Source organism: Plecotus auritus, assembly GCF_963455305.1.
Source record: "Plecotus auritus genome assembly, chromosome: 10".
In the NCBI taxonomy this organism is placed as follows: Eukaryota; Metazoa; Chordata; class Mammalia; order Chiroptera; family Vespertilionidae; genus Plecotus; species Plecotus auritus.
Window position 1 is genome coordinate 2375171 of NC_137785.1, and position 15780 is coordinate 2390950.

At 49.7% G+C, this 15780-nt stretch overlaps 1 protein-coding gene across 2 annotated transcripts; it reads right to left on the reverse strand.

The window, feature by feature from the left end:
* Positions 1 to 1234: 1234 nt before the first annotated feature.
* On the reverse strand, positions 1235 to 15482 carry LOC308234856 (zinc finger protein 792-like). Of its 2 annotated transcripts, none has more exons than XM_080643265.1 (3): positions 15284 to 15482; positions 6082 to 6205; positions 1235 to 4356 (listed from the first exon to the last, which is right to left on the reverse strand). In XM_080643265.1, the coding sequence occupies exons 1-3, from the start codon at positions 15314 to 15316 to the stop codon at positions 2462 to 2464; spliced, it is 2052 nt and encodes a 683-aa protein (XP_080499391.1). In that variant the 5' UTR covers positions 15317 to 15482; the 3' UTR covers positions 1235 to 2461. The 2 variants fall into 2 exon arrangements, with proteins under 2 accessions (XP_080499391.1, XP_080499392.1); XM_080643266.1 differs by having other exon boundaries at positions 1240 to 5307.
* Positions 15483 to 15780: the final 298 nt, after the last annotated feature.

Genomic DNA, 15780 nt, shown 5'->3' on the forward strand with positions numbered 1-15780 from the left:
AAGGGCATGTACATCAATTGCAGGCTCCTCGCCAGCAAGGGCCCTGGTCAGGGCGTGTGCAGGAGGCAACCAATCAATGTATTTCTCTCACATTGATATTTTTCTCTTTCCCTCTCTCTTCCACTCTCTCTAAAAGTCAATGGAAAAATATCCTCAGGTGAGGATTTAAAATTTTTAAAATAAAATAAAATAAAGGTAGGTACTCTGCCAAAAGCAACCAATCGATGTGTCTCACACACAAAGGTGTTTCTCTCTTCCTGCCTTCCACTCTCTCTAAAAAATCACTGAAAAAACACATCCTTGGGTGAGGATGAACAAAACATACATATGACCGCTGATAGCGCACTATTGATCATTCCACAAGAGGAACTCTTGACAACTAATATCTTACTTCTCCAAATACAAAGTGTATTCTCTTCAAGGAAAAATAAATTAACGGGTTTTTATTCTTTGTGATGAAAAAAAAAAATTCCTCCATTGCTTCTTTTCTCAGTATTGAGATTATGACTTTGTATGGGTGTAATTTTAATCGTTTTTTCAATTTTATTGAGATATAATTGGCAAACCTGTAAGATACTTATAATAGAGGCCCGGTGCATGAAATTTGTGCACGGGAAGGGGGTGTCCCTCAGCCCGGCCTGCACCCTCTCCAATCTGGGACCCCTTGGGGGATGTCCAACTGCCAGTCCTACAGGGATCAGGCCTAAATCGGCAGTTGGACATCCTTCTTGCAATCTGGGCCCGCTGGCTCCTAACCGCTAGCCTGCCTGCCAGCCTGATCACCCCCTAACTGCTCCCCTGCCAGCCTGATCGCCCCCAACTGCTCCCCTGCCAACCTGATCGCCCCTAACCACCTCTGCTTCAGCCCCCGCCACCATGGCTTTGTCTGGAAGGATGTCCAGTATAATTAGCCTATTACCCTTTTATTAGTATAGATATGCTGTGTTTTGATACACATATACATTATAAAAGGAAGATTAAAACTTTTGATTTGGGGGTTTTGGCTTCTTGGAAGGTTAATAATTTTATAAAAAGACTAAAAGAAAGTGGAATTCATGAACTGCCAAAGTTGCAACTATGAAAGGTTAATGTTCTATTTATCTGACAAAGAAGGGTCTCATTAGAAGTCAAAGGAACTATAGTTTTTACACATGTCTGTTTTGTAGACATTTGGATTATTCAGGGACAACTCGGGATTTTAAATTACACAAGAAACGTTGAACCAACTATATAAAACATTAACACTTTAATAAGCCATCTTTCAGTGAGCACAGAGGTGAGTGGCACACTTAGGTCAACAGACTTAAACACACACCGTCGAATAACAGCCACACGAGTAACGCTCGTCGGCTGGTTTGGGTCCATTCTCTAGTCGGAGTGAAAGGAATGAGGATGCTGCCCAAGGTTCAGAGTATTCACAACTTCCTCAAGCACAAGTAACAGAGGGCCCTGGCCGGGGTGGACAGAGCGCCGACCTACGGACTGAAGGATCCCGGGTTCAATCCCAGTCAAGGGCACACGCCCCGGTTGCAGGCTCGATCCCCAGGAGGGGGTGTGCAGGAGGCAGCCGATCCAAGGTTCTCTCTCACCACTGATGTTTCTATCTCCCTCCCGCTTCCTCTCAGAAATCTTTAGCCACAAAAATTGACATCAATCCGGTATTAGCCCCGGGCAGCTTAGAAAGGGCAATGCGGCTCACTGAAGGCGCACCAGTGCCCGGGAGTGTCTCAGTGGTTAAGCGTTGACCTGTGCACTGGGAGGTCAGGGCACATGCCCAGGTGGCTGGATGGATCCCACGAAGTGGGGGGGGGGGGGGTGCAGGAGGGAGCCGATCAATGTTGATGTTTCTCTCATCAGTGTTCCTCTCTCTCCCCTTTCCTCTCTCTAAAATCAATAAAAACATTTTTTTTAAAAGATGCACTTGTACCTGAAACTGTTGAGAAATCCAGCACAGTGTATGTTCCACTAAAAAATGTTTAAATTCAGATGAGTTTTCTCTGGTGTTGCTCCACTGAGTGAGGAAATAAAACATCCTCAGCACATTTAAGGATTTTCTCCACTCTGAACTCTCTGGTGTTTAAAGAGGTGGGATTTGCAGCAAAAATATCTCCCACATACACTACACTCATAAGGTCTTTTCTCCAGTGTGAACTCCCCGGTGTTGAGGGAAGCCCGACCTCTGGTTAAAACATTTTCCACGTTTGCCACACTCACAGCGTTTTCTGCCAAATGAACTCGGTGCTGTCAAACAAGGCAGGGGTGTTCTCTAAAGAATTTCCCACATTCACCACCTTCGTGTGGCCTTGCTCCAGTACGAATGCTCTGGTGACTAGCGAGGTCAGATTTCTACCCAAAACCTTTCCCACAAACACTGCACGCATGGGGCTGTTCTGCAGTGTGTACTCTCTGGGGTTCCATGAGCCCCGTGCTTCGGAGGAAGGACGTCTCACAATATCGACACTCAAGGCTTTTCTCGAGTGTGAACTCTCAGGTGTCTAATGAGGTGACATTTGTAGCTAAAAGATTTCCCACATTCACTACACCTATAAGGCCTTTCTGCAGGGTGCACACTCAGGTGTTGAAGGAAGCTGGAGGTACTGCTAAAAGATTTCCCACACTTGCCACACTCATAAGGCTTTTCTTCAGAATGAACGCGAAGGTGTTGAATAAGGTGCGAGTGTTGTCTAAACGATTTTCTGCATGTACTGCACTCATACGGCTTTTCTCCAGTGTGAATTCTCTGGTGATTAATGAGGATACATTTGTTGCTAAAGCATCTCCCACAATCACTACACTCATATGGCTTTTCTCCAGTGTGAACTCTCTGGTGTTGAGTGAGGGCAGAGCGTTGGTGGAAGGACTTCCCACAATCACTACACTCGTAAGGTTTTTCTCCAGTGTGAACTCTCTGGTGTTTAATGAGGTTAGAGCTTTGGCTGAAAGAGTTCCCACAGTGACTACACTCGTATGGCTTTTCTCCAGTGTGAACTCTCTGGTGTTTAATAAGAGCAGAGCTTTCTCTAAAGTACTTCCCACAATCACTACACTCGTATGGCTTTTCTCCAGTGTGAACTCTCTGGTGTCTAAGGAGGTCAGATTTGCAGCTAAAATATTTCCCACATTCACTACACCCATAAGGTATTTTTCTACTGTGTTGAAGGAAGCTGGAGGTATCGCTAAAGGATTTCCCAGATTCACCCCATTCATACGGCTTTGCTTCAGAATGAACGCGAAGGTGCTGAATAAGGTGGGAGCGTCGTCTGAACGATTTTCTACACTTACTACACTCATATGGCTTTTCTCCAGTGTGAATTTTCTGGTGATTAATGAGGATACATTTGTAGGTAAAGCATCTCCCACAATCACTACACTCATATGGCTTTTCACCAGTGTGAATTTTCTGGTGTTTAAAAAGGGCAGAGCTTTGGCTAAAGGACTTCCCACAATCACTACATTCATAAGGCTTTTCTCCAGTGTGAATTCTCTGGTGTATGCGGAGGTAACATTTGAAGCGAAAAGATTTCCTACATTCACCACACTCGAAAGTATTTTTTCCAGAATGAAGTCTTTGGTGTTGAATAAGGTTCGTGCGTTGTCTAAAGCATTTCCCACAAATACTGCATTCATACGGTTCTTCTTCAGTGTGATGTGTCCGGTGTTCAGTGAGGTCAGAGTATTTGCTGAAGGACTTCCCATAACCCCTACACTCATGAGCCTTTTCTTCGGTGTGAACTCTTCTGTGCTGAATAAGGTGGAAGATTTGTCTAAAGGCGTTTTGACACTTGCTACACTCGTAAAGCCCTTTTCTAGAACAGTCGCCTTGACGTTGAACAAGGTTCTGGTCTGGGCTAGCAGCTTTTTCAAATTCACCCGAATGGAGACCATTTTCTCCACTGGGAAGGGCCTGCCTGCTCTCGCTGCCATCGTGTGACTCTCCGGTACCACAAGTGGCCTGGTGCTGAGGAAGGCCCGAGATGGCTGGGAAGCCCTCCCCAACCTTCCCACAGGCGGAAGGTGACCCTGAGACGCAGAAGCTGCACCGGGTCACGCGCGAGGCCCTGTCCACGGCCTCTTCCCAGGGCTCCTCGGCACCGGCTTCCCTCTGCTGCTGGTGAGCGTTTGCAGGGAAACAGAAGCCTCTCGCACATGCTTCGCTGCAGAAGGCTCTCTGCTCAAGGTCTGCTGCTTGGCCCTCAGTCAGGTGCAGAATAGCTTTCAAGGCTGGGACACACCGCTCACAGGGGTCGGTCCTCTGGGCTGCGGGAGCTGTCTCAGACGCCCTGACCTGTGACTCTCCTTCTGCAGACACACTCTGCTCAGAAGGGGTCTCGTCATCTTCCGTCTTATGCCAACAACCTGAAAGCAGACAATTGCTGAGGAAACGGTTGTGGACTTTGGTCTGAGGGGCAAGTCCCACTGCAAGATGTTAGACATTAATACGTTGGTTCCATGGGATAGTCTAAAAGTAAGGGCCTTGCCGAAACCGGTTTGACTCAGTGGATAGAGCGTCAGCCTGCGGACTGAAGGGTCCCGGGTTCGATTCCGGTCAAGGGCATGTACCTTGGTTGCGGGCACATTTCCAGTAGGGAGTGTGCAGGAGGCAGCTGATCGATGTTTCTCTCTCATCGATGTTTCTAGCTCTCTATCCCTCTCCCTTCCTCTCTGTAAAATATCAATAAAATATATTAAAAAAAAATAATAAAAGTAAGGGCCTTGCCCGACCTGCATGGCTCAGTGGTTGAGCATCGACCTGTAAACCAGGAACAGTTCAATTCCTGGTCAGGGAATATGCCTGGGTTGTGGGCTCAGGCCCCAGAGGGAGGAGTGCAGGAGGCCGCCCATCAGTGATTCTCTCATTGATGTTTATAGCTCTCTCTCCCTCTCCCTTCCTCTCTGAAATCAATAAAAATATATTTTAAAAAAACCAAGGGGCCTAGGAACAGGTTGAAAAAGAGGCTAACTGTGCAGTACTGGTCCTCTGAAGATCACAAAATTGGGTAGACCTCACCAGAAAAGGAATACAACGATGGCCTGCCCTACATGGAACAAGAGCGGGCTCTCCAACTCATTCTCCTAACGGTGTTCAGCAGAGTGTGTCCGTTGGTGACCTGGGCAAGCTGTGTAAACGGCTGATTATGTCCTTTTCCCAATAAAATTGGGAAAGTAGCTGGTATCTGAAGACTCCTTAAGGATGTATGCAAACCTCCTAACACATGCTCAGGTCCAGGGCGGAGAACACTGCCGGAGGGAGCAGTGCAGAAGCACAGGTGGCGCCAGGAGGCCGCAAACACGAAGGAAGCCGGAAGCCTTGAAGTCGCAGATGGAACGGCCAGTCAGAGAAAAGGGTCAAGTGTAGGTAAGGAAAGGCAGAAATGAGGCGAGGCCAATGGAACGTGCACCAAAACACTATCGGACACAGAGGGGGCGGGGGGCGCTGTCCTTGGTATGATCTGAACATGGCCCTTATGTCACGCTCAGCCAGGCCTCCTCTGAGACGCGATCACATGTCTACCCTGCGAGAAAACCAGGGAACTCCCTGCACCGCCCCTGTATGACTACGCGGAACCCGAATGATCCAAATCGTAATGAAAAGACGACAGAGGTGCCGAAACCGGTGTGGCTCAGTGAATAGAGCGTCGGCCTGCGGACTGAAGGGTCCCGGGTTCGATTCCGGTGAAGGGCATGTACCTTGGTTGCAGGCACATCCCCAGTAGGAGGTGTGCAGGAGGCAGCTGATGGATGTTTCTCTCTCATGGATGTTTCTAACTCTCTCTCCCTCTCCCTTCCTCTCTGTAAAAAATCAATAAAATATATTTAAAAAAAAATAAAAAAGAAAAAGACGACAGAGGTGAGCAGCAGCACAAGCCCAGAGCGGCTTGGCATACACGAGCATTCAGGAAATTCCTTGTTCAGGGCATGCCACCGAGCTCAGCACTGGCGGTCCCAGCATGTCTGACAAGAAAGTGGGTTTAAATGAGCAGAGCCCATGATCTAGCTACGGGACACACAAAGATAGCTCTGAAATGAAAAAGAGAAGGCAGAACATCACCTCAGGGGACTGGGAGAATGTGAAGGTCTTACCTAGAGATGCTACAAGTGCAAAGATCTCCAGCATCACCTCGCAGTACAGAAGTCTCTGAGCCTCATCAAGGAGCCCCCACTCCTCCTGGGAGAAGGCGATGGCCACGTCCTCAAAGTCCATCTCCTGTCATAATGGAGAGAGTTTACTCCACTGTCAGCTTGTCTCCTAGATTCCAAGTTCGTCATAAGCCCCACCCGGCAAACTTTTTGACTCGAGGGCCACAATGGGTTCTTAAACTGGACCGGAGGGCCGGAACAAAAGCAAGGATGGAGTGTTTGTGTGAACTAATATAAATTCAAAGTAAAGGAGCGGAGGGGAGAGCAAGAGAACCGGATAGAACAGCCGGATCCGGCCCGCGGGCCGTAGTTTGCCCACGGCTGGTCCACATGCATCTGCTTCCTCTACTCCCCACATCACATAAGAGTCCAGGCCTTGGTACCATCGGAGTCACTCACTCCTTATCGTCATTGATTCTGTGTCTTCCCTCAACAGCGATGGGCAGATGGATGATAGCCGAGCTCTGGGCCTGGCATGTGGGCCAAAATGCCTCTTATCATGTGAATACAGTGGGCGTCACCAACATTGCTTAGGGAGAGAAGCTGGCCATAGAGACGGGGTGAGTGATGTGACACTGGTCTTGTCAGGCGATAATCCAGTGGTCTCCCTGTCCCTCCAAGACACAAAAACATGGCATCACCCTTCACCTTAAAATCCCAATCCCAGGGCCCTGAGGCTGTCAGTTTGCACTGTCCTCTGCAAATAATTCTTTATGTATAAATAAATACACACACACACACATACACAGAGTGGCCAGATGGTGATCTCTGAACCCATAATCATCTGGCCACTCAGTGCATATCCTATATAATAAAAGGCTAATATGCAAATTGTCCCCTCGACCAGGAGTTCGACCAGCAGGCAGGCTGGCCAACCGCCCATGTCCCCTCCCCCTGGCCAGGCTGGCCGGACCCCACCCATGCACATTTTCATGCACCAGGCCTCATATATATATATATATATATATATATATATATATATATATATATACACACACACACACACACACACACACACTGAGTGGCCAGATTATTATGCCTTCAGAGATCATAATAATCTGGCCATGCAGTGTATATATTTTTATTGATTTCAGAGAAGAAGGGAGAGGGAGAGAGAGATAGAAACATCCATGATGAGAGAGAATCATGGATCAACTGTCTCCTGCACGCCCCACACTGGGGATCGAGCCCGCAACCTGGGCATGTGCCCCGACCGGAAATCGAACCGTGACCTCCTGGTTCATAGGTGGACACTTAACCATTGAGCCATGCCGGCCAGGTTGCAAATCATTCTTTGAATCACACCTCTCTCACACAACAACATTCCCGGAAGAACAACTTCAGAGGTAACACAAACATACCATGACAGGGACAACTTGTTTTCTGGTATCTCCCAGGATTCTCATTTTACCACCTCCCTTACTTAACCCTGCTTGGCACTCTCCCTTCCCCCGGCCAGTGGAGATCTTCAAGCCCAGGTGGCACTGACATCTGCTGTCTCACCGAGGTCCTATCGATCCGTGTATCCGCCCTCAGCAGCAACGGGCAGGCGGGCAGATAAATGGCACGTAAGCTCTTGAACCTGGCATGCAGGGCCACAACAGCCCCCCTCTGCAGGTAACTCTCAGCACGTCTGCATTGTTTCCTCCAGACACCACCAGACATGGCCTTCACCCTTCATTCACTCTGATGCCAGTGCCAGGGCCCTGTGGCCATGAAGTCATGCTCCTTCTCCAAGGGCACATGGCTCTCCGACCACTCCTCGGTCCCGCCTGCGCTCCACGGCCCCTGCCTCCTCTTGCCCTGCACCACGGCCATCTCCTTGGCCCCTCTACGTGTTCCTCAGCGTGAGTGGTCCAGACACTGCTTGGTAGATTCCGACAGGATCGAGCGGTACGCTGACTCTGGCGGTCCACACGGACGCAGGCGGCCTGGAGGCCTCCCTCCGACTGGGCCTTGCTCCAACCTCACTCTCCTCAGCCCTCCTGCACTGGTGCGGCACTCGGTACCCATTCACCTCTCTCCACCTCTCCCGCGCTGAAGGCCCCGCCCCGGCTGCTCTCTGCCCCGTGCCCAGTGAGTTACCCAGGTGACCACTTATGCCCAGAAACAAAACCCCCAGCCAGACTGCAACGCCCTGCGGAGAAAAGCTGGTCTCAGCCAGAGAGGAAGCCGCAACTGTTCCCCAATTGTCTCTGGGGCCCAGCTAGGTTCACAAAGGCACTTAACTGTTAGAACAAGTAGTTCTGGCTATTCTGACCTCTTCCAATGAATATACCCACTGGTTTTGGAAAACAAAAGCAACAGAGAATAACTGGACAAGGTTCACAAGAAAGCTCCAGTAGAGAAGTTTATTCACTTTAAGAATAATTATGGGAGCCCTGGCCGGTGTTGCTCAGTGGATAGAGCGTTGGCCTGCTTTCTGAAGGGTCCCGGGTTCGATTCCGGTCAAGGGCACATGCTCGGCTTATGGGCTCGATCCATAGTAGGAGCTGTGCAGGAGGCAGCTAATCAATGATTCTCTCTCAACATTGATGTTTCTCTCTCTCTCTCTCTCTCCCTCTCCCTTCCTCGCTGGAAGCAAAATACGGAGATATATATATATATATATATATATATCCATAATTTAAAAAATTAAATTAAAGAATTATGGGAAACTGCCGAAACCAGTTTGGCTCAGTGGATAGAGCGCCAGCCTGCGGACTGAAAGGTCCCAGGTTCGATTCCGGTCAAGGGCATGTACCTTGGTTGCGGGCACATCCCCAGTAGGAGGTGTGCAGGAGGCAGCTGATCGATGTTTCTCTCTCATCGATGTTTCTAACTCTCTGTCCCTCTCCCTTCCTCTCTGTAAAAAATCAATAAAATATATTTTTTAAAAAATCAATAAAATATATATATATTTTTAAAAAAGACATTCAATGCCACTTCAGGTCTTTCCAGTCACCAATATCCTTTTTTTTTGGGGGGGGGGTTGAATTTATTTTATTTTTTTTATTATTTTTTAATTGTTTGAAGTATTACAAATAGTAGTACATATGTCTCCTTTTTTTTTTTTTCCCCATTGACCTTCCCCCGGCCTCCCCTTCCCCCCAGTACATGCCTTTACCTGCCCCCCCCCCCAGTGTCTTGTATCCATTGGTTATGCTTATATGCATGCGTACAAGTCCTTCGGTTGATCTCTTACAGCCCCCCCAACCTCCTCTGCCTTCAGTCACCAATATCCTTAATGCACTACCTGGAACTAGGCCCAATACACAAAATTACTTTTTTTTTTTTAAATATATTTTATTGGTTTATTACAGAGAGGAAGGGAGAGGGATAGAGAGTTAGAAACATCGATGAGAGAGAAACATCGATCAGCTGCCTCCTGCACACCCCCCACTGGGGATGTGCCCGCAACCAAGGTACATGCCCTTGACCGGAATCGAACCTGGGACCCTTCAGTCCGCAGGCCGATGCTCTATCCACTGAGCCAAACCAGTCAGGGCACAAAATTACTTTTAAAAGGGGGCTTTTAATTCCATGTACAAGTTCCTGTAATTCTCCTACCCTTCCATTAAAGAAGCTCAATGGGAAAGAAGAGAAATCCGTACAGAATCTCATGGCTATCGTTAGTCCCAAGTACCCTATGGTTCCAAATCCACATGACCTATTATCAGCTATTCCTGTGAATCGCCAGTATTTTTCAGTGATGGATTTATGTAGTGCCTTTTCCAGCATTTCTGTAAAAAAAAGACAGAAATGCCTCCGCTTTCACCTGGGAAGATCACAAGTTTACTTGAACAGTAATGGCCCAGGTATATGAGGCAAGGCCCACCTATTTTTCTTTTCTTTTTTTTTTTTTTTAATATATTTTATTGATTTTTTACAGACAGGAAGGGAGAGGGATAGAGAGCCAGAAACATCGATGAGAGAGAAACATCGATCAGCTGCCTCCTGCACACCTCCCACCGGGGATGTGCCCGCAACCAAGGTACGTGCCCTTGACCGGAATCGAACCCGGGACCCTTCAGTCCGCAGGCCGACGCTCTATCCACTGAGCCAAACCGGTTTCGGCCCACCTATTTTTCTTAGATACTAAAAGCTGATTTAAATGATGTCAGATTTTCCTAGAAATTTCACTCTAATTCCATATGTAAATAATTTACTCTTATACTCTAAGACATTACTAAACTCCCAAAAGGACACCTTTCACCTATTACAACAGCTAGCTATAAAAGGACATAGGTCTCAAAAGATTTGATTTTCCTTAAATCAAGTAGAATACCTTAACCACCTTACATCTAAAAATAATAATCCTGACAGACTCACAGGAATCCTTCCTTTTCCTCTTCCATAAACAAGCAAGCAGCTTGGAGGATGACTGGGTTGGACTAGATATTGTCACAAATGGGTTCAAATTTTTCATCAAATGCCCAGTCTCTATATGTCCCATTAAGATCAAATTAAGCTAGCCCTGACTGGTTTGGCTCGGTGGATAGAGCGTCGGCCTGCGGACTGAAGGGTCCCAGGTTCGATTCCGGTCAAGGGCATGTACCTTGGTTGCGGGCACATCCCCAGTGGGAGGTGTGCAGGAGGCAGCTGATGGATGTTTCTCTCTCATCGATGTTTCTAACTCTCTATCCCTCTCCCTTCCTCTCTGTAACAAATCAATAAAATATATACTAAAAAAAAAAAAAAAAAAAAAATGAAGCTAATCCAGTTCAGAGGAACCCACAAGGGAAATAAGCTGTAAAAAATCTGTAAAGAATTATTTAAAGCTCCCATTCTGGAACACCTGCATTATAAGCATTCTAACATTTTACACGTGGAAATAAAGGACATGCTTTTAGGAGTCCTAACTCAAACACAACCATCGCAGGCCTACAAGCTGACGGTCAGACAGTGGCCTCAGCAGGCCGGGGCTCCCTCCCTGCAGGACGACGCGTGATGCGGACCAACAGGAAAGACGGGGTGCTGGGCTCTCCTTTATGCCCCGCGTCCTGCTGGGTCTCCGGGGAACCCGTACCACATCCAGCACTCCCCTCACTGGACTGGCGCCTGCCTTCTGCACCTCCCAGGAGTGTGACTGCAACTGCACGTAACAACTTCGCTACTTGCTTTGATGTTTTGCTTACTAACCACCTTCTTCTTTTTCTATATATACATATATATATATATTTTTTTTTTTTAATTGATTTCAGAGAGGAAGGGAGAGGGAAAGAGAGACAGAAACATCAATGATGAGAGGGAATCATTGATCGGCTGCCCCTGCACGCCCCCCTAGTGGGGATCGAGCCTGCAACCCAGGCATGTGCCCTTGGCTGGAGTCGAACCTGGGACCCTTCGGTCCATAGGCCGACGCTCTACCCACTGAGCCAAAATAGCTAGGGCCTAACCACTTGCTTGTTCTTAGGAATAGTTTATAGGAAATGCCTTAATAATGCTGACTTAGCCCTAACCGGTTTGGCTCAGTGGATAGAGCGTCCGCCTGCGGACGGAAGGGTCCCAGGTTCGATTCCGGTCAAGGGCATGTACCTTGGTTGCGGACACATCCCCAGTGGGGGGGGGGGGGGTGCAGGAGGCAGCTGATGGATGTTTCTCTCTCATCGATGTTTCTAACTCTATCCCTCTCCCTTCCTCTCTGCAAAAAATCAATAAAATATATTTTTTTTAAAAAAGAAAGATAGAAAAGGAAAAAAGCATTCTGTGGTGGGTAGTCATGTCTTAGGCTGGCATCTTCCCTGACAAACATCAACTGGGACCCTGGCTGAGCCTGCTGGCTTTTTGCATCTACCAGTCACAAACCTTGGGACCAGCAGGGTCACTTCCCTTTTTCTGGACCCCTCAGGGCACAACCCAGGTGTGAAGGTAGAGACCACCAGTTCCCTCATTCCTGTTGTTATCTGAATTGTTGGCTGTTAACTGCCCTGCACCCACCTGTGTCAATAAAGCGAGTGTCTATCACAGGGGTGGGCAAACTTTTTGACTCGAGGGCCACCATGGGTTCTTAAACTGGACCAGCGGGCTGGAACAAAAGCATGGATGGAGTGTTTGTGTGAACTAATATAAATTCAAAGTAAAGGAGCGGAGGGGAGAGCAAGAGAACCCGATAGAACAGCCGGATCCGGCCCGAGGGCCGTAGTTTGCCCAAGGCTGGTCTATCATTTTACCATCTATCCCAGTGGTCGGCAAACTGCGGCTCACGAGCCACATGCGGCTCTTTGGCCCCTTGAGGATGGCTCTTCCCCAAAATACCACGGCCTGGCCCTAACCAGTTTGGCTCAGTGGATAGAGCATCAGCCTGTGGACTCAGGGGGTCCCAGGTTCGATTCCGGTCAAGGGCATGTACCTTGGTTGCGGGCACATCCCCAGTAGGGGGTGTGCAGGAGGCAGCTGATCGATGTTTCTGGCTCTCTATCCCTCTCCCTTCCTCTCTGTAAAAAATCAATAAAATATATTTAAAAAAAAAAAAATACCACGGCCTGGGCGAGTCTATTTGGAAGAAGTGGCGTTAGAAGAAGTTTAAGTTTAAAAAATTTGGCTCTCCAAAGAAATTTCAATCATTGTCCTGTTGATATTTGGCTCTGTGGACTAATGAGTTTGCCGACCACTGGTCTATCCAATCCCAGAGGTCCTCTCCCCCCACTGTGCTTTCTCCCGCCTCCCTCATCTATCACCAGTGGAGTCCATGGAACCCACTTTCATCTCCCCCTTTGAACGTCATGTATAACACACGGTGGAAAACCGCCATTCTCCGGGGCGCTATCCCCATCCGTGGAGATTCTGCTTCCCGGCAACTGTCGACAGTTTGGCTCAAATAAACTCACCAAAAATTCTTGACGGCTTTGACTGTTACCGATGTCACCAGGAGTTTAAAAAGTAAATAGAAACAAAAAGAGTGTGAGGCCCTGACATCAGCCCCACAGCCCAGCCCCTCAGCGGCTCTGCACCTGCAGGAACCTGTGGGGACGGAAGGCCTGTGGAGGGCCTGGCACCCACCGCCAGGACCCAGGGGCTCAGGCTGCTCAGGGCCCTGGCCCAGCCCCGGGGCCGGTGACGCCCGCATCCCTCGGGGCTCAAGGTCCCTCTTTTCACAACCATCCATGGCCGAGCAGAGAATGAAAGTTGTGGATGAAAGGGGCCACGGGCTGACCTGACGGCTCAGGGGAGGCCTGCATGGCGGCGGTCCTGCAGACTCAGACCTACAGTCACCAGGAAGGATGGTCTGAAATGAAACTTGAACTAAAGCAGTGATGGTGGGTAGTCACCTCCTAGGCCGCTATCTTCCCTGACAAGGTCAACCTTTACCTTAACTGAGCCCACCTGCCTTTTTGCATCTATGATAACACACCCTTGAAATGTCTGGGTAACCCTAACCCATGTGGCTCGGTGGATAGAGCATCGGCCTGCAGACTGAAAGGTCCCAGGTTCGATTCCGGTCAAGGGCATGTACCTTGGTTGCGGGCACATCCCCAGTGGGAGGTGTGCAGGAGGCAGCTGATGGATGTTTCTCTCTCATCGATGTTTCTAACTCTCTCTCCCTCTCCCTTCCTCTCTGTAAAAAATCAATAAAATAGCCCTCGCTGGCTTGGCTCGGTGGATGGAGCGTCGGCCTGCGGACTGAAGGGTCGCAGGTTCGATTCCAGTCAAGGGCACGTGCCTGGTTGCGGGCTCCATCCCCAGCGTGGGGCATGCAGGAGGCAGCTGATCAATGATTCTCTCTCATCATTGATGTTTCTATCTCTCTCTCCCTCTTCCTTCCTCTCTGAAGTCAATAATAAAAAAAAGTTGGTTTTTTTTAAAAATATCTTTTATTGATATTTTACAGAGAGGAAGGGAGAGGGATAGAGACTTAGAAACATCGATGAGAGAGAAACATGGATCAGCTGCCTCCTTCCTGCACACCTCCCACTGGGGATGTGCCCGCAACCAAGGTACATGCCCTTGACCGGAATTGAACCCGGGACCCTTCAGTCCGCAGGCCGACGCTCCATCCACCGAGCCACACCGGTTATTAGGGCAATAAAAAAAAAGTTTTTTAAAAAATCAATAAAATATCTTTTTTAAAAATAGAGAAATCTCTGGGTAACTTGTCACTTCCCTTTTCCTGGACCCCTTGGGGCACACCCCGAGGTGCTGGGCGCCAGGGCAGAGACCACACATTCCTTCCTTATTTAATTATGATGGTGTGAATTGTTCCTGCACCCGGCTAAGTATGCGCCCATCATTTTCCTCTGTATCCAGTCCCAGGGGTTCCCCGGCTTTGCTTGCTCCCGCCTCTCTGGCGCATCCCCAATGGGTGTCAGGCACCCCCCCTTCCTCCCTCCTGGGACTGCAGCATGTGAACACGGAGGCAACCTGCCTTTCCCAGAGCTTCACCCCCATCCCCGAGGTTCTGCTTCCCGGCGCGTGTCCCCAGTTTGGCTCAAATAAATTCTTTCAGCCAAAACTGGTGTGGCTCAGTGGATAGAGTGTCAGCCTGCGGACTGAAGGGTCCCGGGTTCGATTCCGGTCAAGGGCATGTACCTTGGTTGGGGGTACATCCCCAGTGGGAGGTGTGCAGGAGGCAGCTGATGGATGTTTCTCTCTCATCGATGTTTCTAACTCTCTATCCCTCTCCCTTCCTCTCTGTAAAATATCAATAAAATATATATTAAAAAAATAAATTATTTCATTAAAAAGCATTCTGTCGGCAGGTAAAGAACCCCACAGCCATTCTTCACGGGTCTCAGTGGCTCTCCGCGTTCGCACAGGAAAACTCCGCACGCACGCGCTCGCCTCACCTGCTCCTTCGCTTTGAGACACAGACCTGGGCCTCTGGACGCAAAACATTGGGGGGTCAGGGCACGTATGGGAGTGGGGAGGGGCGGGGGGGGGGCAATGGTAAGATGTGTACACATATAACACCTTAATAAAAAAAAAAATAAAGCTTATAAAAAGGCAAAAAAAAACCCCACAAAACCAAACTGGGCCTCGGTTTCCCCAATCCTCCCGGCTCAGCCGCCCCTGCGCTGTGCCCCCGGCGGCCCCTCCCCCGCCCCCCTTCACCCCGGGGGTCACCCCCGAGCGCCGAGCGGTCCCGCCGCGGGGCCTGGGCTGCAGGAGAGACGGGCGCCCGGCCCCGGGCTGCGGGGAGGCGGGGAGGCCCGGGGGACACGCTCACCTCCGCCGGGCGCCTCGGCGCGGCCGCCGCCATGGGACTCTGCGGGCGGAGCGGGGCCTGCGAGGCCCGGAGGCCCCCGAAGCCGGACAGCGGCGGCGGCACGAGCCCGGGAGCCGCCTCGCACAGCGGGGACGACCCTCCGGCGCTCCCTCCCTCAGGCCTCGGCGCGCTAATTCGTGGAATCCGCCAAACGGGCCCACCTGACAGCCTAGAGGAGGACGCCGGAAGTCCCGCCCTAAACTCAGGGGCAGCCTTGAAACGCCCCGTTTCCTGGGCTTTCATTGGCTCAACCCGCCATGGTGGGACGCATTGCCTTCTGGGTAATGTAGTTTCTCCAGCCGAAGCGGTGAGGTACTACCGGCGTTAGGAATCTCAGCACCTAGGGGCTTTCTGTAGATCAGAGGTAGGTCCCAAGGCTGGAAAGCGTGAGGCCACCAGATGGATTCCTACACCGAGCGCATACCTGTGTTGTGGCTCCCATGCTGGCTGCCTCACAG

Coding starts and splice junctions, on each gene's coding strand:
- LOC308234856 (XM_080643265.1), bottom strand. CDS start 15,316: ATGGCGGCGGCCGCGCCGAGGCGCCCGGCGGAG. Junction 6,206..15,283: donor CGCCGAGGCGCCCGGCGGAG/GTGAGCGTGTCC, acceptor CCATTATGACAG/GAGATGGACTTTGAGGACGT. Junction 4,357..6,081: donor TGCACTTGTAGCATCTCTAG/GTAAGACCTTCA, acceptor GTCTGCTTTCAG/GTTGTTGGCATAAGACGGAA.